Source organism: Girardinichthys multiradiatus, chromosome 7, assembly GCF_021462225.1.
Source record: "Girardinichthys multiradiatus isolate DD_20200921_A chromosome 7, DD_fGirMul_XY1, whole genome shotgun sequence".
NCBI classification, from domain to species: Eukaryota; Metazoa; Chordata; class Actinopteri; order Cyprinodontiformes; family Goodeidae; genus Girardinichthys; species Girardinichthys multiradiatus.
This window is the reverse complement of record NC_061800.1, coordinates 20141174-20161771: the sequence shown is the minus strand read 5'-3', so window position 1 is coordinate 20161771 and position 20598 is coordinate 20141174. Positions and strand designations below refer to the sequence as shown.

Here is a 20598-nt window from a genome sequence, read left to right as displayed (position 1 = left end):
GCATCTCTGTTCTTTGCAGCCTCTGTACGACACAGCATATTTGACGCTGTACAACATCAGCTTCACCTCCCTCCCGATCCTCCTGTACAGCCTGGTCGAGCAGCACGTGACCATTGACACACTGAAGAGGGAGCCCTCTTTGTACAGGTGATGGTGTTTGATTTGCATGATGCTGTAAGTTGTATGCTGTTGACTATGCTGCCGCCATAACAAGTTTGCCTCTGCCCGTGTGTTTTAGGGATATTGCGAAGAACTCCCTCCTCCGCTGGCCTGTCTTCCTGTACTGGACTTGTCTGGGTGTGTTTGACGCAGTCATCTTCTTCTTTGGTGCCTACTTCCTGTTTGACAACACCACCTTCACCAGCAACGGCCAGGTGAGCTTCTGTATCTGCCCGTGAGAACAGTGGAAAAACAACAGCAGTCACATACGGTTTGGGGTCTGAGGCATCTGTCGTGGGGGGAGAATTGTGACGTCACCATGAACCCTCATGAACTCATCTTCACCGGAGGCTTTTCTTGCCGTTTTAGGTGCAGCGACTTGACATTGTGGTCGTGTTTTGTCTGTATGGTACTGTACCAGTTAAGTTTCTTTCCTGGAACATCGGATCTCCATTCATATCGACAACACAATAGCATCTTTCTCTGTATTGTTAATTTGTATCATGTCAACTGTTTTTGATTGCCTTTGGTCCTGTTTTTTTTTTTTTAGTTAAAACATCCAGAAATTCATTTTATCCTTTGTCCTGATTCTTTTCTCTTTTCTCCCCCCCTCCTTTTCTCTGCTTCCTCGATCTTTATTTTGCTCCTCTCTTCCTCCTCTTCCTCCTCCTCCTCTTCTTCTTCTTCAGCTTATGACCACCAACACACAGATGGTAAGCCTGTCTCCCTCCCCTGTCAGCTCTCTCTGTCTTCCATCCCCTTTTTCAGTTCCTGTCGTATTGTTTATGCTTTCAGTTCATCCTCACTCCACCTAATCCATGCACTCCCATTTAGATGTGTAGATTCCTAGCGCTTACATTCCCCCTTCTAAATTTCTGCAACGCCCTGATTGCTGCAACGTACCTGATCCTAAGCACTCTGCTGACATGGTAGAAATCGTAGAAGCTTCTCCACATTATTCCTGTCTTGTGCTCTGATAGGGAATCTAAAATGTGCTGCTGATTTAGATCCAACATCTGTTTGGTTTTTTTCTGTCTACCGTGTTTCTGTTTGTGCGTACTTGTGTTTCTATGTACTTTTATTAATATTGCTCCATCTTCTCATTTAGGATAGGTCGTAGTAATGGATGTAGGAATTCCAGATAGGCTTTATTGGTACCAACAGCCAGCTTTCGCTGTTATATAAGTCGATTTTCCTGTTTTCCTGCCCTCCTCCCGTCTCTCATACTCCCATCCCATCTGTTAACTCCTGGTTTCTGCCTAAACCTTTCTAGGATTTTAACAAGTAGCAACATGTAAATTCTGTCAAATAAAATAGAACTTCTAGTTTATTGGCCATAATCCTATTGTAATTGCTATCTTTTTAAATGAGTGCCTCTTTCCACAGTTAATAAAACAGAGAGTGAGTGTTCTATACTTTGTGCTCATTTATGCCTTGTACAGCCATAGACTGGTAATTAACTTATTGTTAGTGTGGCTGCTAACCGTCGGCTTCTTGTTTTTCTCGCAGATGTTCGGAAACTGGACGTTTGGGACTCTCATCTTCACTGTTCTGGTTTTCACCGTAACACTCAAGGTGTGTGTGAGTTAGTGAGTGATCGGTGGCAGAAAAAAATGAAAGAGAAAATCCTGCTGGTTATATAGTGTAACTGCCTCAGTTGTGTTAGCTCATGCGTAACAACTGAACGAGTTTTCTAAATGTAAAGGACAGGCTGAGCCAATGGTTAGAGTGGTCTTCTTTCTGAACTACAAAGGTTAACAGATGTGGAGCTGGTGGAGCACCAGTCGAGTTTTATTTTTCAGTTCCAGTCCAATCCATCTGAATTTAAATACCTGCTGATGCCAATATGTTACAATCTAGAAAGCTTTGGCTTAAAACTTTAGGCCCTGTTGCTGTAAAAGTAGATTTGACACCACACAGGCACTGTCAGTTATACAGCTGAACGTTTTGCCCGCATCTTTTTGTGTATTCATATTTGCACAATCAATAATTACGTAATACGCTTAAGAGCAATCCTTTCATGCCCATATTCACTCTCTTGTCAGCTGCAGAACTGCTAAATTTGAACTGCAGACCATAGAGAGGGAGTAGGCGGGGGTCACAAGCGGCTTTAGGATGTAACGGCAGCTGAAAACAAATGCTGCTGTCAACTCTGTGCCCTTTTTCCAAGGGAAAGATACCATTAGTAAAATCATCTCATATGTCATCCCAAGCAAAAACAACAATACTTGCTAAAAGTGTAATTTAACAAGCCTACTCTGCTGTAAATGGTCTAAAATTATTCATGAACAAACACAACTCTTTTAGTGAATGTCTAAAATATATGATGGTGGTGTTTCAAAGACATTTTTAATAGGTCATATTAGCAGTCAGCACAATTAGCACAGTTAGCATTACTGAGTGTAATAGCAGCCTTTCTGTGTATTTGTGTATTTTCTAAAGTGTAAATATGCCTCTCTTGTGTCTTGAGTCTTAATATGTCTCTTGATATCTAAGATACATCATGGATCATCATGTTTTGGGCTGTAAGCGTAAACTTCCACTTGCCAGAACATTACTTCTAGCAACATGGGCAGTGGTCTCGACCTAATATTCGATCCAAGAACGGCACCAGTATAGTTCCCATACAGATAATGGATCAGCCCCACATGTGATTATAATCCACTAAATAATTAACAGCAGTTGCTACTTTGACTCCTGTGTGACAATGTAAAGTAAACCAGATTTCTTCTTTATATTTTGCTTTCAAAAAGTCAAATATTTTGGTAATCTTTTGAAGAGGCCATAATCATTATTTCTTCAGGCTTGCTAAAGGTAAATTTATTTATTGTAATTAATTTAAGAGACATCTTCCTTAGTTTTTAGTCCAGTACCTGACCACTTTCAGAAGAATGTTGTTTTCTTTGTTTGAATCGCTCAGACGTACAGAAGCTTCCGGACTGAAGTGATAAACCAGTTTTATCTACAGACAGCTTAGCAAAGAACCAATTTTAAACTGGACCCTTAGGTAAAAGCAGCGTGTAACAGAGGCACAGTTACTTCCCTGCTTCTAAAAGATTCAGATTCTGTTCATCTTCTGTTCTTTACCTGACTCTTCTTCTTTTGCTTTTTATTGTCCACTTTCCTCATTTTATAAGGCATACACGTAAAAATATGCTGTTGTATGACAGTTAAAAAAGCAGCTCCAGTCTAAATAAAAACTTTGAAAGACTTCAGAAATACTGGAGAGTTACTAATGAGACTACTTACTGGTTGGTTTACACTGCTTCTGTTCTCTATGACCCAGCTTGCCTTGGACACACGTCACTGGACTTGGATCAACCACTTTGTCATCTGGGGCTCGCTGCTCTTCTACGTCATTTTCTCTCTTCTCTGGGGCGGCATCATTTGGTAAGGCCTCGATTCAAACTACAATCCACCTTGTGTTTGCAGATAGGCTCTGTTTGGGAATAAGTTTCTGTATTCCCCACGTTGCTGCGCAGGCCCTTCCTGAACTACCAGAGGATGTACTACGTGTTTATGCAGATGTTGTCCAGCGGTCCGGCCTGGCTCAGCATCATCCTCCTTATTATCGTCAGCCTCCTGCCGGATGTCATCAAAAAGGTCCTCTGCAGGGCCGTTTGTCCCACAGCCACCGAGCGTGCACAGGTAAAATCCCCATAGAGAAATCTATATTGTTTTAAATTTTTACTTCTGCTGATGTTTCATAGTGGGAATAAAATACTTTGCTAAAACCATTTAACACATGACTAATTAATGCTTTTAGTTTCTAAAGAAATTCCAACTTTAGCAGTCATATTCAGTAAATTAGACAATGCATACATATGAGGCTTAATTACAGGAATAACAATCTTTATTAAACATACTTCTCCTTAAGCCCACATTTCTGTATTAAATGTATTAATATACATAAGTAATATTCTAATCTTAAATGTCATATTTTCATTAGCTGTAAGCAGAAAACCATCATAATTAACAGAAATAAAGGCTTGAAAATGAACTTTTCAATATTATTCCAGTTTATTGAATATGACTGTAAAGTGAGTAGAAATCGTTTGAACCACCTGTAATTTTTTGACATCCTAGAAGCTGTACATCTCCTCCTCTTTATCAATCGCCCAGGAAGACCGTTAATGTGTCTAATAGCTTTAAGCACCTGCTGGATTTGCTCTGACTTCCTCTTCCCAGTAGCGTAGCTTTACCATGAAACGAGGAGAAGAAAAAAACAAGTGAAAGTCTGACTGATTTCTTCCTGCTGTGCTCTTTCTCTTCTTTCCCCCCTCCTCACTCCTCTTTATGGACCTCCATCATCCATATTGACACGTTCCCTGTCGCTCCTTTCACTTCTCCTTCACCCTGTTCTGCCGTTTCCTCTCTCCTGCCATCACGTCTTCCCTTCTTCTTCTTCTTCCTCTTCTCTGTGTGGTTGTGACACGCTTCACTCTCCTGCCCTTTCTTGGTAACCACAGACCACCCGCCCGTGCCTTACTGTGGAGCCGTCCACCATCTTCGTGCTTTCTCAGTCCTCCAGCAGAATCAGTTTCTGATTGGCCCAGAGAGACGAGAGAGAGGAGCAGGAAGTGGAGGTGACTCTGTTCTTTAAGCCCCCATTTGAGTGTACATGCTGGCATGGCCCGGTGTCAAACTGCTTGTCACCTTGGCTAATGTGCAAACTAACCCACCACTGATGACAACACGTTTTCTGATTTTTACCCCAGTTACTGCCATTCCTTTGTTTCTCATCATTTCCTGTTTCCTGCATTGACTTTAGGTCACATTAATTCCTCAATATTGCCATTTTGCCATCTGGTTTTTTAATTGCCAAAAAGATATTATCAATTCAAACTTTCCTAAAACGGCACTTTTGGATTTGCAGAGTCTGTTTTGTTTATTGTGTTGAAAATCCTTTAATTTCTGCAAATACTTTCCTGCTTTTAACAAGGTTCTGGTGCCGTCTTGAAATGTCTGGGAAAATACATAATTTGGTTTCAGACTAACCCAAGTTTCCAAACTTTATTCCTTTCTCTATTACTTAAGACAATAGGAATTTCTAAAAACAAAAGTAGTTTTCTTGAAACATACTAATAGTTTTGGTTTCTGAGTTATCAGTGGAGAACCTGCCAGTAATGTAAACTCATTGAAAAATCAAGAATGACCGTCTCACAGTTAATCATTTTAGGTGAGGATTTTAAACTTAGATCTATGGATCTTTGACACCAAACATAGTATTAAAACTCTTTTTAAAAGTGATTATTATTACAAAATAAAATAAATAAACCGCAGATCATAATACAGGTCCTTCTCAAAATATTAGCATATTGTGATAAAGTTCATTATTTTCCATAATGTCATGATGAAAATTTAACATTCATATATTTTAGATTCATTGCACACTAACTGAAATATTTCAGGTCTTTTATTGTCTTAATACGGATGATTTTGGCATACAGCTCATGAAAACCCAAAATTCCTATCTCACAAAATTAGCATATTTCATCCGACCAATAAAAGAAAAGTGTTTTTAATACAAAAAACGTCAACCTTCAAATAATCATGTACAGTTATGCACTCAATACTTGGTCGGTAATCCTTTGGCAGAAATGACTGCTTCAATGCGGCGTGGCATGGAGGCAATCAACCTGTGGCACTGCTGAGGTCTTATGGAGGCCCAGGATGCTTCGATAGCGGCCTTTAGCTCATCCAGAGTGTTGGGTCTTGAGTCTCTCAACGTTCCCTTCACAATATCCCACAGATTCTCTATGGGGTTCAGGTCAGGAGAGTTGGCAGGCCAATTGAGCACAGTGATACCATGGTCAGTAAACCATTTACCAGTGGTTTCTGCACTGTGAGCAGGTGCCAGGTCGTGCTGTAAAATGAAATCTTCATCTCCATAAAGCTTTTCAGCTGATGGAAGCATGAAGTGCTCCAAAATCTCCTGATAGCTAGCTGCATTGACCCTGCCCTTGATAAAACAAAGTGGACCAACACCAGCAGCTGACACGGCACCCCAGACCATCACTGACTGTGGGTACTTGACACTGGACTTCTGGCATTTTGGCATTTCCTTCTCCCCAGTCTTCCTCCAGACTCTGTCACCTTGATTTCTGAATGACATGCAGAATTTGCTTTCATCCGAAAAAAGTACTTTGGACCACTGAGCAACAGTCCAGTGCTGCTTCTCTGTAGCCCAGGTCAGGAACTTCTGCCGCTGTTTCTGGTTCAAAAGTGGCTTGACCTGGGGAATGCGGCACCTGTAGCCCATTTCCTGCACACGCCTGTGCACGGTGGCTCTGGATGTTTCTACTCCAGACTCAGTCCACTGCTTCCGCAGGTCCCCCAAGGTCTGGAATCGGCCCTTCTCCACAATCTTCCTCAGGGTCCGGTCACCTCTTCTCGTTGTGCAGCGTTTTCTGCCACACTTTTTCCTTCCCACAGACTTCCCACTGAGGTGCCTTGATACAGCACTCTGGGAACAGCCTATTCGTTCAGAAATTTCTTTCTGTGTCTTACCCTCTTGCTTGAGGGTGTCAATAGTGGCCTTCTGGACAGCAGTCAGGTCAGCAGTCTTACCCAGGATTGGGGTTTTGAGTGATGAACCAGGCTGGGAGTTTTAAAGGCCTCAGGAATCTTTTGCAGGTGTTTAGAGTTAACTCGTTGATTCAGATGATTAGGTTCATAGCTCGTTTAGAGACCCTTTTAATAATATGCTAATTTTGTGAGATAGGAATTTTGGGTTTTCATGAGCTGTATGCCAAAATCATCCGTATTAAGACAATAAAAGACCTGAAATATTTCAGTTAGTGTGCAATGAATCTAAAATATATGAATGTTAAATTTTCATCATGACATTATGGAAAATAATGAACTTTATCACAATATGCTAATATTTTGAGAAGGACCTGTATATGCTTTCAGGAATCTTACAATAAAGCTGATTTAAACTGGTCCAGATACCAAAGAAGCAGTCAAACAACCATCTTTGTCTCTGCCACATTGGAAGGCAACTTAATAATACAACCCAGCTAAGGCAAGGCAAGTTTATTTATATAGCACATTTCAGTAGCAAGACAATTCAAAGTGCTGTACATAAAAAAAGAAACATAATTGGAAAAGTACAAAAAATATTAAATAAAAAGATGATAATAAAATAACATCAAAGATTAATGATAACGTGATTGATAAGAAAATTAAAGTAAAGTTAGATTAGCTAGGTAAAAGTTTTTTAATCAAAAGTCAAGCGCATGTTATAAAAATCTGGAAAATGGAGTGCGTACAAGTAGGTCATTTTCAAATGGACATTGGTTTAGGTACCATAACACAAAACATTTGCTGTTCTGCTGCATCTCAAAACTGCTTCTGCTCTTAGATTTAATTTAGTTCAGGCTTCATCTGTACCACCATGTAATTCCTCACTCATGGAGATCTGAAGCCAGTTAAGTAGCAATAAAATGCAAGATATGCTTTTAAGCACAAGCATAGTCACGATGAGACAGCGCTATATAAAGCATGCAAATAAGGGGTTTTGGTTTGTTCATAATAGAGAGGCAAGTGGAGAAAATCCAAGAGAAGACACTGAGAGAGGTTTAAAGGAGGGAAGTTCAAGATCTGACAAATGAAATTAAAACATTTACTCCTGATTAAAGATAAAATGCAAACTTGTTTAAACTTCAGTTTCTTATATATTTTTCTACAGGCATATAAATGAAGCTCAAAATGTTGCTATCTGGATCTTAGGTGTAGCTGTGAAATGGGAGATATGTTAGAGGTTTGTACAAATTTCATTGGTATTTATGCAACATTGAGATATTTTACTGCTACTTCACAAAATCCAACACAAAAACACGTTTTCCAATCTCTCGCTCTCTTTTGATGAAGTGTTCTCCTGACATCTAGTGTTACAAACCAGTACTGCAAGTGTAAATGTAGTTTTCTTTCTCAAGGATACAAAATCTTACACAAACGTAAATGTTTCTCTTTACTGAGTAGAAATCTTTCAGTCTGTTCATGTTAATTTTCCCCCAGGGATCTATGACCAGTTGATGGATAATTACACCCCCCATAATCATAAGAAAAAAATGTCTTGGAAAAATGCTTTTTATTTCTGTCATTACAAGGCTCATTTGTAGTTTGTGTGTTAATGTTTACAAGTTTGGTTGTTTGCTCTGCATGTTTCTGTTCTTCTCAGGTTCAGTCTGGATTTGTCTTCTGACAATAATTTCCTCGTCTCTAAAGGTCCACGAGAAGCTACTGTCTGGTAGCGTGGCTGAGTTGACTCCACTGTCCTTTCGTCGATCCCACAAAGGCAGGAATACAGACTCCACCCTCCTCCACCTCGGTGCTGCAGAAACACTGTCCCTGCACAGCTCTAGTCCTCTTCCCCAGAAACTCCTGGCTCACCTGTCAGAGGGAGGAAGGTCCGACCTGTCCTCTCTTAGCCCCTACATGCTCCGTCTCTCAGGGGCCGGGTTTGCCTACTACGCTCCCGGACCGGAGACCCCTGTGTGAAATAAAAACATCTGAAGATGTGTCATTAAGATCTCCACTGCAAGGATCAAGAATTTATGAAACACCCATTAAAAGCATGGACTCTCCATCTTCAGTTCCTCATGTGCATTTTCTGGGGTCCACCTGAATGGACAAACTTCTACATAGTAGTGCCCTGACTCTTTATCATTTTTTGTCAAGCTCCTAATCAGAACAGTTTGAGAACTAAAGGGGAACCTTGAGGAACAATGCTTTTTTTGTTGTTTTTTTTAAACTCGGCCTCGTTTTTATTGGCGTTATTGCCTCTTCATCCACTTTCTTGTCACTTTCTTTTTTTTCCTTTTTGTAAATGTTTGTTAAAAACGCTGTTCATGAAAACTCTATGGTCTGGCCAAGTAAAGGGGTAGCAGTCTTGCTCAGCCCTTTAGGTACGAGTGCGTGTGCATGTACTCTACAAGTACGCATGTAATTGCCTGTTTTTTTGTATGTATGTGACAAACACCTTTACACCTTTGCCTTACAGGTATGCAACAGAAATGGGAGCTAAAGGAGGAAGGCGTGAAAAGGAATTTGTGTTTTACAAAGCCTTACACAGACACATGTTCATTAGTTTTACAGTGCCTTGCAGAACTATTTCTTTTTTGGTTGTTTTTTTATTAAAAACGTCAGGCGTGTTTATTTATTCTGCCCCTTTATACAAGGTGAAACGTGTTGGTGGCTGCGTCATGTTGTGGAGAGGCTTTTCTTTAACATGGAGAGGGAAACCGGTCAGAGTTGATGGAAAGGTGGATGGAACTAAATACAGGGCAATCCTGAAGAAAAACCTGTTAGAAGCTGTAAAATTCATGGGGTGGGTGTTAACCTTCAAGACAAGCCACGTAAACATACAGCCTGAGTCCAAGTGGTAATGTTTAGTTCAAACCATATTCGTGGGTTAGAACGACCTAGTCAAAGTCCACACCTAAATACCAAGAATCTGTGGCAAGACTTGATAATTGGGGTTCATAGACACTGTCCATCCAGTCTGACTGAGCTTGAGCTACTTTAGTTGTCAAAAAGCTGGTAGAGCCCTATGCCAATAGACTCTGTTATAGAAGTAGGTTGTTCTACAAATAATTCTCTCCGCGATGGTGAAAATACATCTACTCCAGACTTTTATGATATTTATTTGTTAAACAAAGTGTAAACCATGTATAATTAGTCAGTTATTCCCTACTTTGTGTTGGTCTGTCATATATAAAAGCCCAATAAAAAACATTAAAGTATGTGGTTGCATCGGAGCAAAATATGAAAAAGGTCAAGGGTTATGAATGTTTTTGCAAGGCACTGTAAAAGGTGATGAAAAGAGAGGAAAAGTGCAGTATTTTAGCCACCCTGCCTTAATTCATAGACACCATTCTCAGTAGGTCAGTTTTAAAGACATTTATGAAAGTACAAGGATTTTCACAGGGAATATGATGTCTGTTACAGTGTCTGTTATCCCCCTGTCTTCTTTGTACCCTCCTAATTGTGCCATCTTTTCATTTATCTGTCAGCGTAGCATGTTGAAATGTCTCTGCATGCTGTACTATTCTTCTGTGTCACCACTTGTTGCAGACATAATTAATCAAGTCACTTTTTTCTTTTTTTAATTTTTGATCAGTGATCATTCCCTCTGCTGCCACCGTGTGGCAGCCTGAGGTAATAGTCTGGAACTGATGGATGAATGGATGTTGCTATCCCTTCCTGTTGCAATGTGCTTGTGCATTTGCTGCCATGATATGTGTCATGCAAGAGTTAACGTCAGAATGCTAATATATGGTAGCTGTGTTATTAGGGATCGTCTCTGTGTTGCATTAACTCCAATGTTTATTTTTTCTGTAATGCTCTATGAAACTATTGATGTCAGTGTTGTATGTATGGATGTAAATGACAAAGATTTTCCTATATATAGTCTATTGATGGCGGATACAGTTTGTAGGTAATAGGTGGGAGACTTGAATCGGCGACGTCACAATCAAAATCAATGAGAATGTTCAACTGATTTGTCCATCATGTTCTGTATCTGAAGATTGTAGCTCATAATGGACGAACCACCTTTTCCACATTTCTGAGAGCATTTCCGAAGTCCTCTTCCAAAGTCTATCTTGTCTGCTTACATAGACATTTACTGACTCTGGAAGTCTTGAATGTGACATTCTCAAGCATTTTTTATATGTTTATACAGTTTATTTTCATACACATCACCATCTGCCAACTTGTATAGATTTGATAACAAGTGTTCAGTATTTTTCTACTGGGGCACAGATGATTTATTACATTAATGAAAAGTTTAGATTCACCCTTTCAGTTGTCAACCCAAAACCTCCAAAAGAGCCACCTCGGGTCAAACCTTCATGTTTTTGTGGTGGTGTCGTTGCGATACTTCCACATATTGTGCACCAGCCCTACTACAGCAATGCTGTAAAGGTTATTTATGTTTCAGTATTTGAGTTTTCACCATTCTTGTCATTTTTTGTGGTGTCCCGTGTGCATATTTTGTTCACTAGTTTTGTATCTCAGAGGGAAGACTATATTTTAACTGTTAAGGTTCGCATTGATGTTTGTAACCAAAGTGAGAGTAAAATTAAAATTATATGGTTTGTTAGAGTTACCTTTAGTCCTATACACAGCACTTTATTTTACAACAGATCAGTTTTACCCTAAAGAAAACAACAAGGTCTGTCAAATGGAGTTTATAGCTCACTCTTCCTCACAACCTATTTTTCTAAGAAGATTGTAGTGGGTGAGAATAGAAAAAAAAAAAAAGAAGTGACCAAATGACTTGACTAGGAATGAACTGTCTGTAGGTGCCAGCCTCTGTCTCAGTGGGTTTATCACACCAGCCTTCTATTGCAGATCAGAATGTCAAACTGCTTTTTCTAAGTCCATCAGCACAACAGCAGGTGCTCATCCGGTCACTCCTGAGATTGGCAAAGGTCCGAAACATCAACTGCTCTGCTCCGGGGAGCACACATACCATAGTACCTTTAGTATGGCACTGTTTGTACTACTAAACAGTTTTTGACAAATCACTTGTTTGTTTTTGTTTTTTTTGTTGTTTTTGGATAAAAAATTTCAAAAGTTCACCTGTTGACTTTTTGCCAGCCTGTCTGTAGCAAATGAGGACAAAGCACTGTATTGTCATTCTGCTTGTAATAAAGAATGAAAGATGTTTTCCTGTTGTTCAAACGCTGACCCGTAAATCAATTTCTGTCCAGCAGGGGTCCTACGTCCACCATTATGGATCTGCGACCGTTTCTACAGTCAACCATTCCACGCATGCGCACCACCATGCCAAACTGAAAAGTTAAAGCACAGGCCTTTTTATTACTCATCTGGGTTTTTTATTCTGAAAACTTAAAAAGTAAAGGAATAATAATAAAATTTTTCATCTTGGCAAAATATGAACAATAGTGAATATAAACCGACTTAGCTTAGACACAGAAATGTTATCTGCAAGGTTAGATAGCTAAAATGCTAGGAGATGCTAATCTAAAGAGGAGTGCAGGGGTCAGGTAAATATACTTCCTTCTTGACGTCTCCTATATTAATTTTGTTATATGTCAAGTTTTCTTTTTGACAGAAAATGGCTAAGCTACTTTATGGTTAACATTAAAGCACATAGAAAAGTATAATAGGATAGAGAGGAATAAGATACAAGATTAGAATGAAATAAAAACAGACAGAACATGAGTAAACCGAGGCACCCTTTTACACATTGATGTTATGTCCAGTTTTTTAGCTCTAGAAAATAGTTATTGTGCTTAAACCAAAATAAATCTTGTTTTACTAATTACACAAAGGATATGAACAAAAAAGCATTTTCTAGCTAAGGAAAAAGTTAGGACACCCTGACCCCTAATAGCTTGTGTTTCCCCTTCTGTTTGAAATAACTTGATTGTGTTGAAATGCTCCTTGTGGTCATCTACCAGCCTCTGACATTGGTTTGAAACCCAGCCTATTCCAGTTTTTCATTCTCAGCCAGTCCTTGGTGGGCCCAGTTCTACTACAACTTTATTTTTAATACAGCTGGCCTCACATTTTCCTCAAGCTCCCTCTGACTTCTATGACGATGAGCTGGTTGGGTCCATCTGCAGCAAAGCATACCCAAACCATTATCTATGCTCCACAGATGGTATGGTGTTCCTTTCCTTGTTTAATACCAAACATGTTCTCTGTTCTGATGTCCCAAGAGTTTAATTTTAGACTATTTGTCCATGGAACGTTATTCCAGAAGCTGGTCTTTGTCTTCTTTATCTGCCAAACTTCAGTCTGGCCTTCATGTTTTTCTTAGAGAGCAATGGTTTCCTTCATCCTTGCACACATCCCATGAGAGGTAAACATGTGCGGTCTCTTTCTGACTGTAAAGGCATGCACATTCATCAGTAGTAAGGCAATGCTGTAGGTCCTTTGATGATATTGTTGGGTTTTTGGGGACACCTTTTACCATCTTGCAGGTTCTTTCTTGCAAGCGAACAGGTAGTCAGGCTATTTTCCGTATAGTGGAAATGCTGATATTAGATTCCTTTAAATCCATTACTGGACTCATAACCTGCAAAAACCCTTTTATCTCGTGGCCTCAGGTAACTCTCCACCTCACTGTAGTGTTCACTCTCACCTAAACAGTAAGGAGCACAACAAACTAAATGTCCGAGGTGTGAACAGGACAAGCTTCCTTCAAAGTGCTGAGTAACGATGATCCAATCATGAGCCCCTGATGTGGTCCACATACGTTGAGTTTTAGTCATTTTAAGTGATAATAAATGTGTGGATGTCCTAATTTATTCCTTACCTGAAATTACATTTTTATAAAATTTTACAAATCTTTAAAAGGTCCTTTCTTCAGTTTAATGGCTTACTTTTAGTACTTGACATTATTGGCGTAAACATTTATATTAAATATCCATATGCCAAAACATTTTTGGGCATAGTCTTAAAAATGCAATCTTTCGTGGACTATCCTATTATTTTCATTTTAACGTTAGTTTGACAGTGAAAAAGCAGTTTGAACTAAACATAAAGAGCCTTTGGTGCACTGTTAAAATGGGCAAGGAACCCATCTGTGTTGTGAAAAATAATGGTAAGTAACTTATAAAGAGTATTGTGGCGATGTGTGCACGTGAATGAATATTTCATGTGATCTGGCTTAAATGCACCATTTATTACCACTTTAGATGCACTGCTGCTATTGTCATTTGTGCTACAGCCCAGATGTGTTGGCATGATATAACTGCAGCCAGCCGCTGGGTGCTCACGACTCTCTCCAGACGTCTGTGTCAAACTGGTTACCAATTTTAGCTGCTTGTGATGCTCTCACTCAAACACTATAATAGACTCAACAAGTCCGTGGTGCCTGCAATTGTTCTGTTTCTGGAGTTAGAGTATCTAGAAGACAATTAGGCCCCCATTTACGTATAAAGTACTGTACAGGCGGTGTGTAAGTATGTGTCAAGCTGGGTTTCTTAAGAGATACTTATGTGAGTAAACATCAGTCAATAATCCCAGTTTTATTCATGAGGATCACCATTTGTCATCACCCGGTAGCAATAAAGCATATCTGCATGGCCTGGAATATTACTGTGGAGGTTTTCAGATCATGACGCAGCTGTTATACCTTTCCCACTCACTAGATGTCATTGTTCCATTAGCTGTTTTGTTTAAACCTGCAATGCTGATCATCACTTCCCCTCCCCCCTGTCTGTCTGCGCGGGTCTGCACAGGTTTGCACCATCATGTGTGCTGAGGCTGAAACATGCATGTGTGAATGAGGCTGTCTCCTGCTACAAGTCCTCGCCGTCTTCACCACTGCCATCCGCTGCTTTGCATCCCTCTGTGGACGACTCTTCATCGTTCCTGGGGCTGCCTCAGCATCCATCCACCCTCTGTTTTAGCAGCATCTTCTCCACCCTCGAAAGCATTCATTTTTCAAAAGCATCCAGGGTCTGCCAAGCTTGAGCACACAGCATTTTATTTAAATTCTTCTTCCCCTGTCTCAGAATCTGCAAGCCAAAATCGAAATCAGCCAAGCTGCCACATCCTCGGTGACTCTTCCCCGCTGCATCCCCCCTCTTCCCTTCTGCTTGCCTGAGCTCGTCATCATAGAGTCTCGACTTCCCATCATCTTTGCCATAATATTCTCTCCAAAGCTGCCAAGCTGTCTCTTCTTCCTAGGAAAGTGTTTTTTGGCTGGACAGCTGGTTTACCACTGTCCCTCTGGAAGATGCTCCTGTGGATGAAGACAGAGGAAATGGCTCTTGGGGAGCTGTTGGAGAGACTAAGGAGTGTCGCCCAAACCATAGGTGGGTAACAATGACGATCCAAGCCAGCAATGTTACCATATTTATTGTTTTGTCTCACTTTAGAAAATGGATCACATATTTGATCCTGTGGGATAGTTTTTTTTTTAAAAGAGTGGGAGCTATTTGTGTTCATTTAAATTATTTCTGACTTTCTCTTAGACATTTTAAAATCTTACATATAAGTCAGGAACTGACAGACTGTGACCTCACTGACATCTGTAACCCTGGAATGATTTTTTTAATTGGATTATTTCAAAAAATTACAAGTTCTCTGCAGTTTTAATTCTTAATGCCTAATCATAGCTCTTTAATATGCCATCCGTCCATTTCCTTTTCTCTTTCTCATTGTAATGGAATTTCTTTTTATAGTGTCTTCGTAGCTATTTAGGATCCTAAATAAACTGGAGTCCTTTCCACATATCCAGTGTCACAGCATATTTTTATTTTGCTTCTTCTTTCCAAAACTGAAGTCTGTCTCCCATCTCCTCTGATCCATTTAGAGAAACCTGCCTTGATCCATTCAGCGTGGGCACACCATTCCCTCTCACTAGCACATATACACTTATACACAAACATTTAGCTAGATTTCTTTTGTTGACTTTAAAGTGTAAAACGTGTTTAAAGAAGCACTTTCAGGTATTTGTAAATACAGTTTTAGAAGCTTTTGGTTTCACTTCCATCCATTTCTTCCCAGCATCAAAGATGGTGAAAGCATGTCAGTAGTGAGTGGGTGGACTTGAGAAAGGAGGAGAAATATGGCCAGACTACAGGAATGAAAATGCATAAATCTGTACTCTTACAGTGTTATTTAGGTTGCATTTCTCCTCCATATGGCACATTTCACTTTGTTTACTTTGATAGAGCTTGAATAAGGGGCATCAAATCTAACATAGCAGCCCAGTAACAGTTCCTAAAGAAAACGTGACATGAATGCTGTGTGGCAGGAGGATGAGAGCAGAAATCAGCTTAGAGAGGAGAACCTGACACTGACTACAGGAGACAGGGCGGAAGGGAGAGTGATGAAGAGAGGTTCGCAGAAAACTGGGTCACTAGAATGATTTCGCATTCTTAAATAAAATTAGGTGGAGAAGCATTTTGTTGAAGTAAACAGAGACAGCCATATTTAATCTATTTTATTTCCCAGAGAAACCGTACCCAGCACACAGTCACCTGATTCGGCTTATGGTTTTTGGCATTCTGTTTTGTTACACAAGCTTATATTTAGTAACTTATATTTAATAACTAAATTTAAACAAATAAGGCGATCATATTTCTTCCCAACCTACAGGTGACTGAGATATAATCCTTTTTTTAAATGGTAGTCAGGTAGAAATAGAGTCAGACATACCCAGTTTATATTTAACCCATCTCATTTAAAACACTGGGGACAAACAAAGTTTTTATTTTATTTTATATTTAATCTAGGCAAGAAATATGGATGTAGGTCATTGTAATCAGTATCATATTGTTCACTGTTTTTGTACTTCCATTTTACTGTAACATTATTTTCTGATTTGAAGAAATGAGGCAGGTATTTTATTTTATCATGGTCATTTATCAGGCTCAGGCAACACGAAGGGCATAATCCTTTATAAATCGCACTGAATGAGTAATGAGGAAAGTTTCGAGCTCTCCAAACATGCATAACAAACAAAACTCATAGAAATGACTGAAATGTCAAAACTTCTTTAATGCTCAGCAGATGGATGCAGAATTTCAGAGGCAAGATTGTTGCCGGTTAGAAAAAATCGACTCCTTTATTGATACTAAAGGTAACAATAGAGTGTACACACATTCATTATGCACCATAAATAATGTAGTGGTGAGACATTGTTGAATCAGTGAACATTTCTACTGCTGGTGGCATGTGAGGAAATATCAAAACACATGAAAATGTCAGTGATCTTTGTCCTGACAAAAATGTTGATTTAGCTTGTAACTAGGCTATTCTCGGGTCTCAAGCCAGTGCTTCTGCCTAGTAACTGCTGATTATTTTACTTAGAAATACATTAATCAGAATTCAGGGGCTAATTAACTGTTTACTGTTTTTGCAAAGCTTTGATGTGCCGACAGATTTTTTTCTGATTCCTCTTTCTATAAAACTAAAATATAAGAGATAAGTACAGCATCAAAATATCTGTTTTTAGCCTTCCTCCCTCTACGAATATTTATTAATATTTTATATTAGGAGCAGTGGCGGCATCATGTCACTGTGTGAGAGAACAGTAGAGCTGATCAAGATAAAAATTGTCTGATCCCAGTAACCGACCAATTTCTCTGTGCATCTCTTGTTTATTATTAGCTGAGTTTTTTTTTGTTTTTTTTTTATCAAGAGGGATAGTGCCCACAGTGGGTTAGATGAATGTCATTGTAATTGTTTTGCAGCCACAGTAACAGACAGCTTTTTCATGACTCTTTAAGTGGACAGTTGACCCACTTCCAGTGTATTTAAAGGGACACATCCAGTTGCTTTTGTTACAGTAAGCTCTTCCAGCAGAATTTTGTTCATTTACACAGGTTAGGGTTGTTTTATGCATTAAGTAAATACAGTATGTTATATGGGCGTATTGTTATTCATACCTAGAAAGTGTTTCATCTTAGCTTCACGCAGCCCAGAGACAGTTGGGTAAAAGGTAGCTTTTTGATCTTAGCCATTTGTTGTTTTTCAGATTCACCTTTCTGCCATTGTCTGAACATAAAGGTCACTGAGGAAGTTTATAAATCAGACATGAATATGGGACTGTTTTGGGGAACATAGTGTGAAGTTCTGTTTCCTATTTTGGTTGGAGGTCAGCTGACCTGTGTGATCATCCTTAAAGGCAGAGCAGGTGTAGAGCCAGATGGATCCAGCAGGCTGCTATTAGTCCCCAGCTTGTCAGTCAAGGACTTAAAGACAAGTTGCAGTAAAATGTATTTTTAGAATGGTTGATATCTAATTTATGTTTTCTATTTCTTCATTTAATAGAAATCATTTGTTTGGATGTTTCTCAAGCAAATCTGAATTTGCCACACAAAAAAGATTCTGTACAAACAAATAAAGGGTTTGGACAATGAAACTCAAACACCTGGTTTTAGACTACAATAATTTATTAGTATGGTGTAGGTCCTCCTTTTGTGGCCAATAGAGCATCAATTCATCTTGGGAATGACATATACAAGTCACGCACAGTGTTCAGAGGGATTTTAAGCCATTCTTCTTGCAGGATAGTGGCCAGGTCACTCCGTGATACTGGTGGAGGAAAACGTCTCCTGACACGCTCCCCAAAACACCCCAAAGTGGCTCAATAATATTTAGATCTGGTGACTGTGCAGGCCATGGGAGATGTTCAACTTCACTTTCATGTTCATCAAACCAATCTTTCACCAGTCTTGCTGTGTGTATTGGTGCATTGTCATCCTGATACACGGCACCGCCTTCAGGATACAATGTTTGAACCATTGGATGCACATGGTCCTCAAGAATGGTTCGGTAGTCCTTGGCAGTGACGCGCCCATCTAGCACAAGTATTGGGCCAAGGGAATGCCATGATATGGCAGCCCAAACCATCACTGATCCACCCCCTTGCTTCACTCTGGGCATGCAACAGTCTGGATGGTACGCTTCTTTGGGTCTTCTCCACACCGTAACTCTCCCGGATGTGGGGAAAACAGTAAAGGTGGACTCATCAGAGAACAATACATATTTCACATTGTCCACAGCCCAAGATTTGCGCTCCTTGCACCATTGAAACCGACGTTTGGCATTGGCATGAGTGACCAAAGGTTTGGCTATAGCAGCCCGGCCGTGTATATTGACCCTGTGGAGCTCCCGACGGACAGTTCTGGTGGAAACAGGAGAGTTGAGGTGCACATTTAATTCTGCCGTGATTTGGGCAGCTGTGGTTTTATGTTTTTTGGATACAATCCGGGTTAGCACCCGAACATCCCTTTCAGACAGCTTCCTCTTGCGTCCACAGTTAATCCTGTTGGATGTGGTTTGTCCTTCTTGGTGGTATGCTGACATTACACAGTATCTTGGCCAGAGTTATTTTTTTTTCATAGTGCTAAAATACCTCCAATTTGGTGGTGTTTAGGAAGGTTGTACTATTTTAGTTAACCTTTAATAAACCAGGCAGGAGAAATTAGGAAAGAATCTTTAAGTTTTGTGTTAGTGTTTTCATACTCAGGTGCAGCAGAATGAGTATTCTGAAGGCCTGTTGATACTCCACCAGAACAGAGATTTGTTAATTCACTCAAGGGGACAAGGCTAAGTAATTTTTGATCAAGATGTTTCATACTTCACAAGCACTTACGAGCAGAACCCCTGGGAAGTCATTGGTGGGCCCTCCCACTACAGTTCACCCACTTCCTATTTCTTGTACGAAACCCGGGAAGAAAGCTCTGCCCAGAATATGTGTCAAGAACCCCACAATGACCAATACTGATCAGAGTCATTTATGATTAGGCATTTATCAATACAGAATCCCAATCCAGTATTTAAAGATGTTAAAATCAGTACAAGGCATGTTGTTCAATAATCAGTTTTAGCGCTGCAAAATAAACTACATTTAACTAGAGTTTCATTGTTGTTGTTTTTAGATTGTTTGGTAGTTCATTATTTTTGCACACAGTGGCTTTTAGCAATTTTCAGGCCTTTACATGATCCTGTTGTTCATCAGGCATTGGATGTGTGAAAGAATTTACAGATTCAAAAGCAGATTAGTTGAGGAGTGGAGTATAATTAGCCTGAGAAGCAGAAGGGGATTTGCCTTCCACCGGCTGCCCTCTGCTTCTGTTGCAGTCGACCTTCCTTCCCTCTTGTTTTACTTGCTGCTGCAGCTCTGAACTGTCAGTAGTCAGTAGTCACTTGCGTGAAGGTATGAGTGTCAGAGTGTGTACGTGTTTCCATTCTCACCTCCAGAGTGAACCGTTTTGTTTTCAGAAGTTGTGCAGACAGTGACTCAGCTCTTTCCGATTCTGCCGGGTTGGCACAGCACTGATTCCTCAGGTCCCCAATGTGGCACTGCAGAAGACGCTGGACTGGTCTTGTACCCAGTGCAGAGATCTCTTCACTGAATGCACATGAGATCCTATCATTGTGATCCTGACAAACTTGGCAAAAAAAAAGGTTCCTGTCCATGTACGGATTTGGGGAGTGCGTTTTGTAGTCTCTTGGAGTGTGCGGCGGGAGGTCTCTTTGGATGCCAGTTTTTGTTTGAGTGTGAAGACCAGTGGCCTACTGTCATGTCCCTGCCTGAGTTTCTGCGGGAGGGTGGAGAGGCATCCTGCCGGATCATGAATCGCCTCAGTCATCTGATCCAGAACTTGGACATCTCAGGACTGGGTTCTCCTTTCCCATTCAGCCCTACCAGTCGCAAGAACTCCTGGAGGGACTGGGATGGTAAGACAGAGAGTAGGAAAGCCTCTCTTTTTGTGTGTGTTTGTGTTAAAATCCTATCTTTCTATAGCTGCAACTCTGCAGTGCTGCAGATTTGTGGAGAAAGCATGGATGCAGAGACACTCTGTGTGTGTGTGTGTGTGTGTGTGTGTGTGCGTGCGTGTGTGTGTGTGCGTGTGTGTGTGTGTGTATTGTGCGTAATATATTCATCTGGCCAGAGTTCTGCAAGGCAACATGCCCAGAGCCCCACAAAGTGTT

At 40.2% G+C, this 20598-nt stretch overlaps 2 protein-coding genes across 6 annotated transcripts in view; both read left to right on the top strand.

Annotated features, from left to right (window-relative positions):
• LOC124871907 (phospholipid-transporting ATPase IH-like) overlaps window positions 1-11853 on the top strand; it is a 46594-nt gene extending 34741 nt beyond the window's left edge. The window contains exons 24-31 of one of the 4 annotated variants that reach the window (XM_047371532.1): window positions 20-147; window positions 239-374; window positions 849-872; window positions 1669-1734; window positions 3446-3549; window positions 3642-3807; window positions 4629-4745; window positions 8392-8528. In XM_047371532.1, the coding sequence (XP_047227488.1) occupies window positions 20-147; window positions 239-374; window positions 849-872; window positions 1669-1734; window positions 3446-3549; window positions 3642-3807; window positions 4629-4706 (702 nt within the window). In that variant the 3' untranslated portion in view covers window positions 4707-4745; window positions 8392-8528. Of the gene's footprint in view, window positions 1-19; window positions 148-238; window positions 375-848; window positions 873-1668; window positions 1735-3445; window positions 3550-3641; window positions 3808-4628; window positions 4746-8391 lie in introns of all 4 variants that reach the window. The other 3 variants (XM_047371530.1, XM_047371533.1, XM_047371531.1) reach the window with 3 other exon arrangements.
• Window positions 11854-14055: 2202 nt separating this feature from the next.
• The window catches only part of mcf2lb (mcf.2 cell line derived transforming sequence-like b), a 47685-nt gene continuing 41142 nt past the window's right edge, over window positions 14056-20598 (top strand). Inside the window, exon 1 of one of the 2 annotated variants that reach the window (XM_047371528.1) lies at window positions 14056-14963. In XM_047371528.1, the coding sequence (XP_047227484.1) occupies window positions 14885-14963 (79 nt within the window). In that variant the 5' untranslated portion in view covers window positions 14056-14884. Of the gene's footprint in view, window positions 14964-19582; window positions 20344-20598 lie in introns of those variants that run through there. The other variant, XM_047371525.1, reaches the window with a different exon arrangement.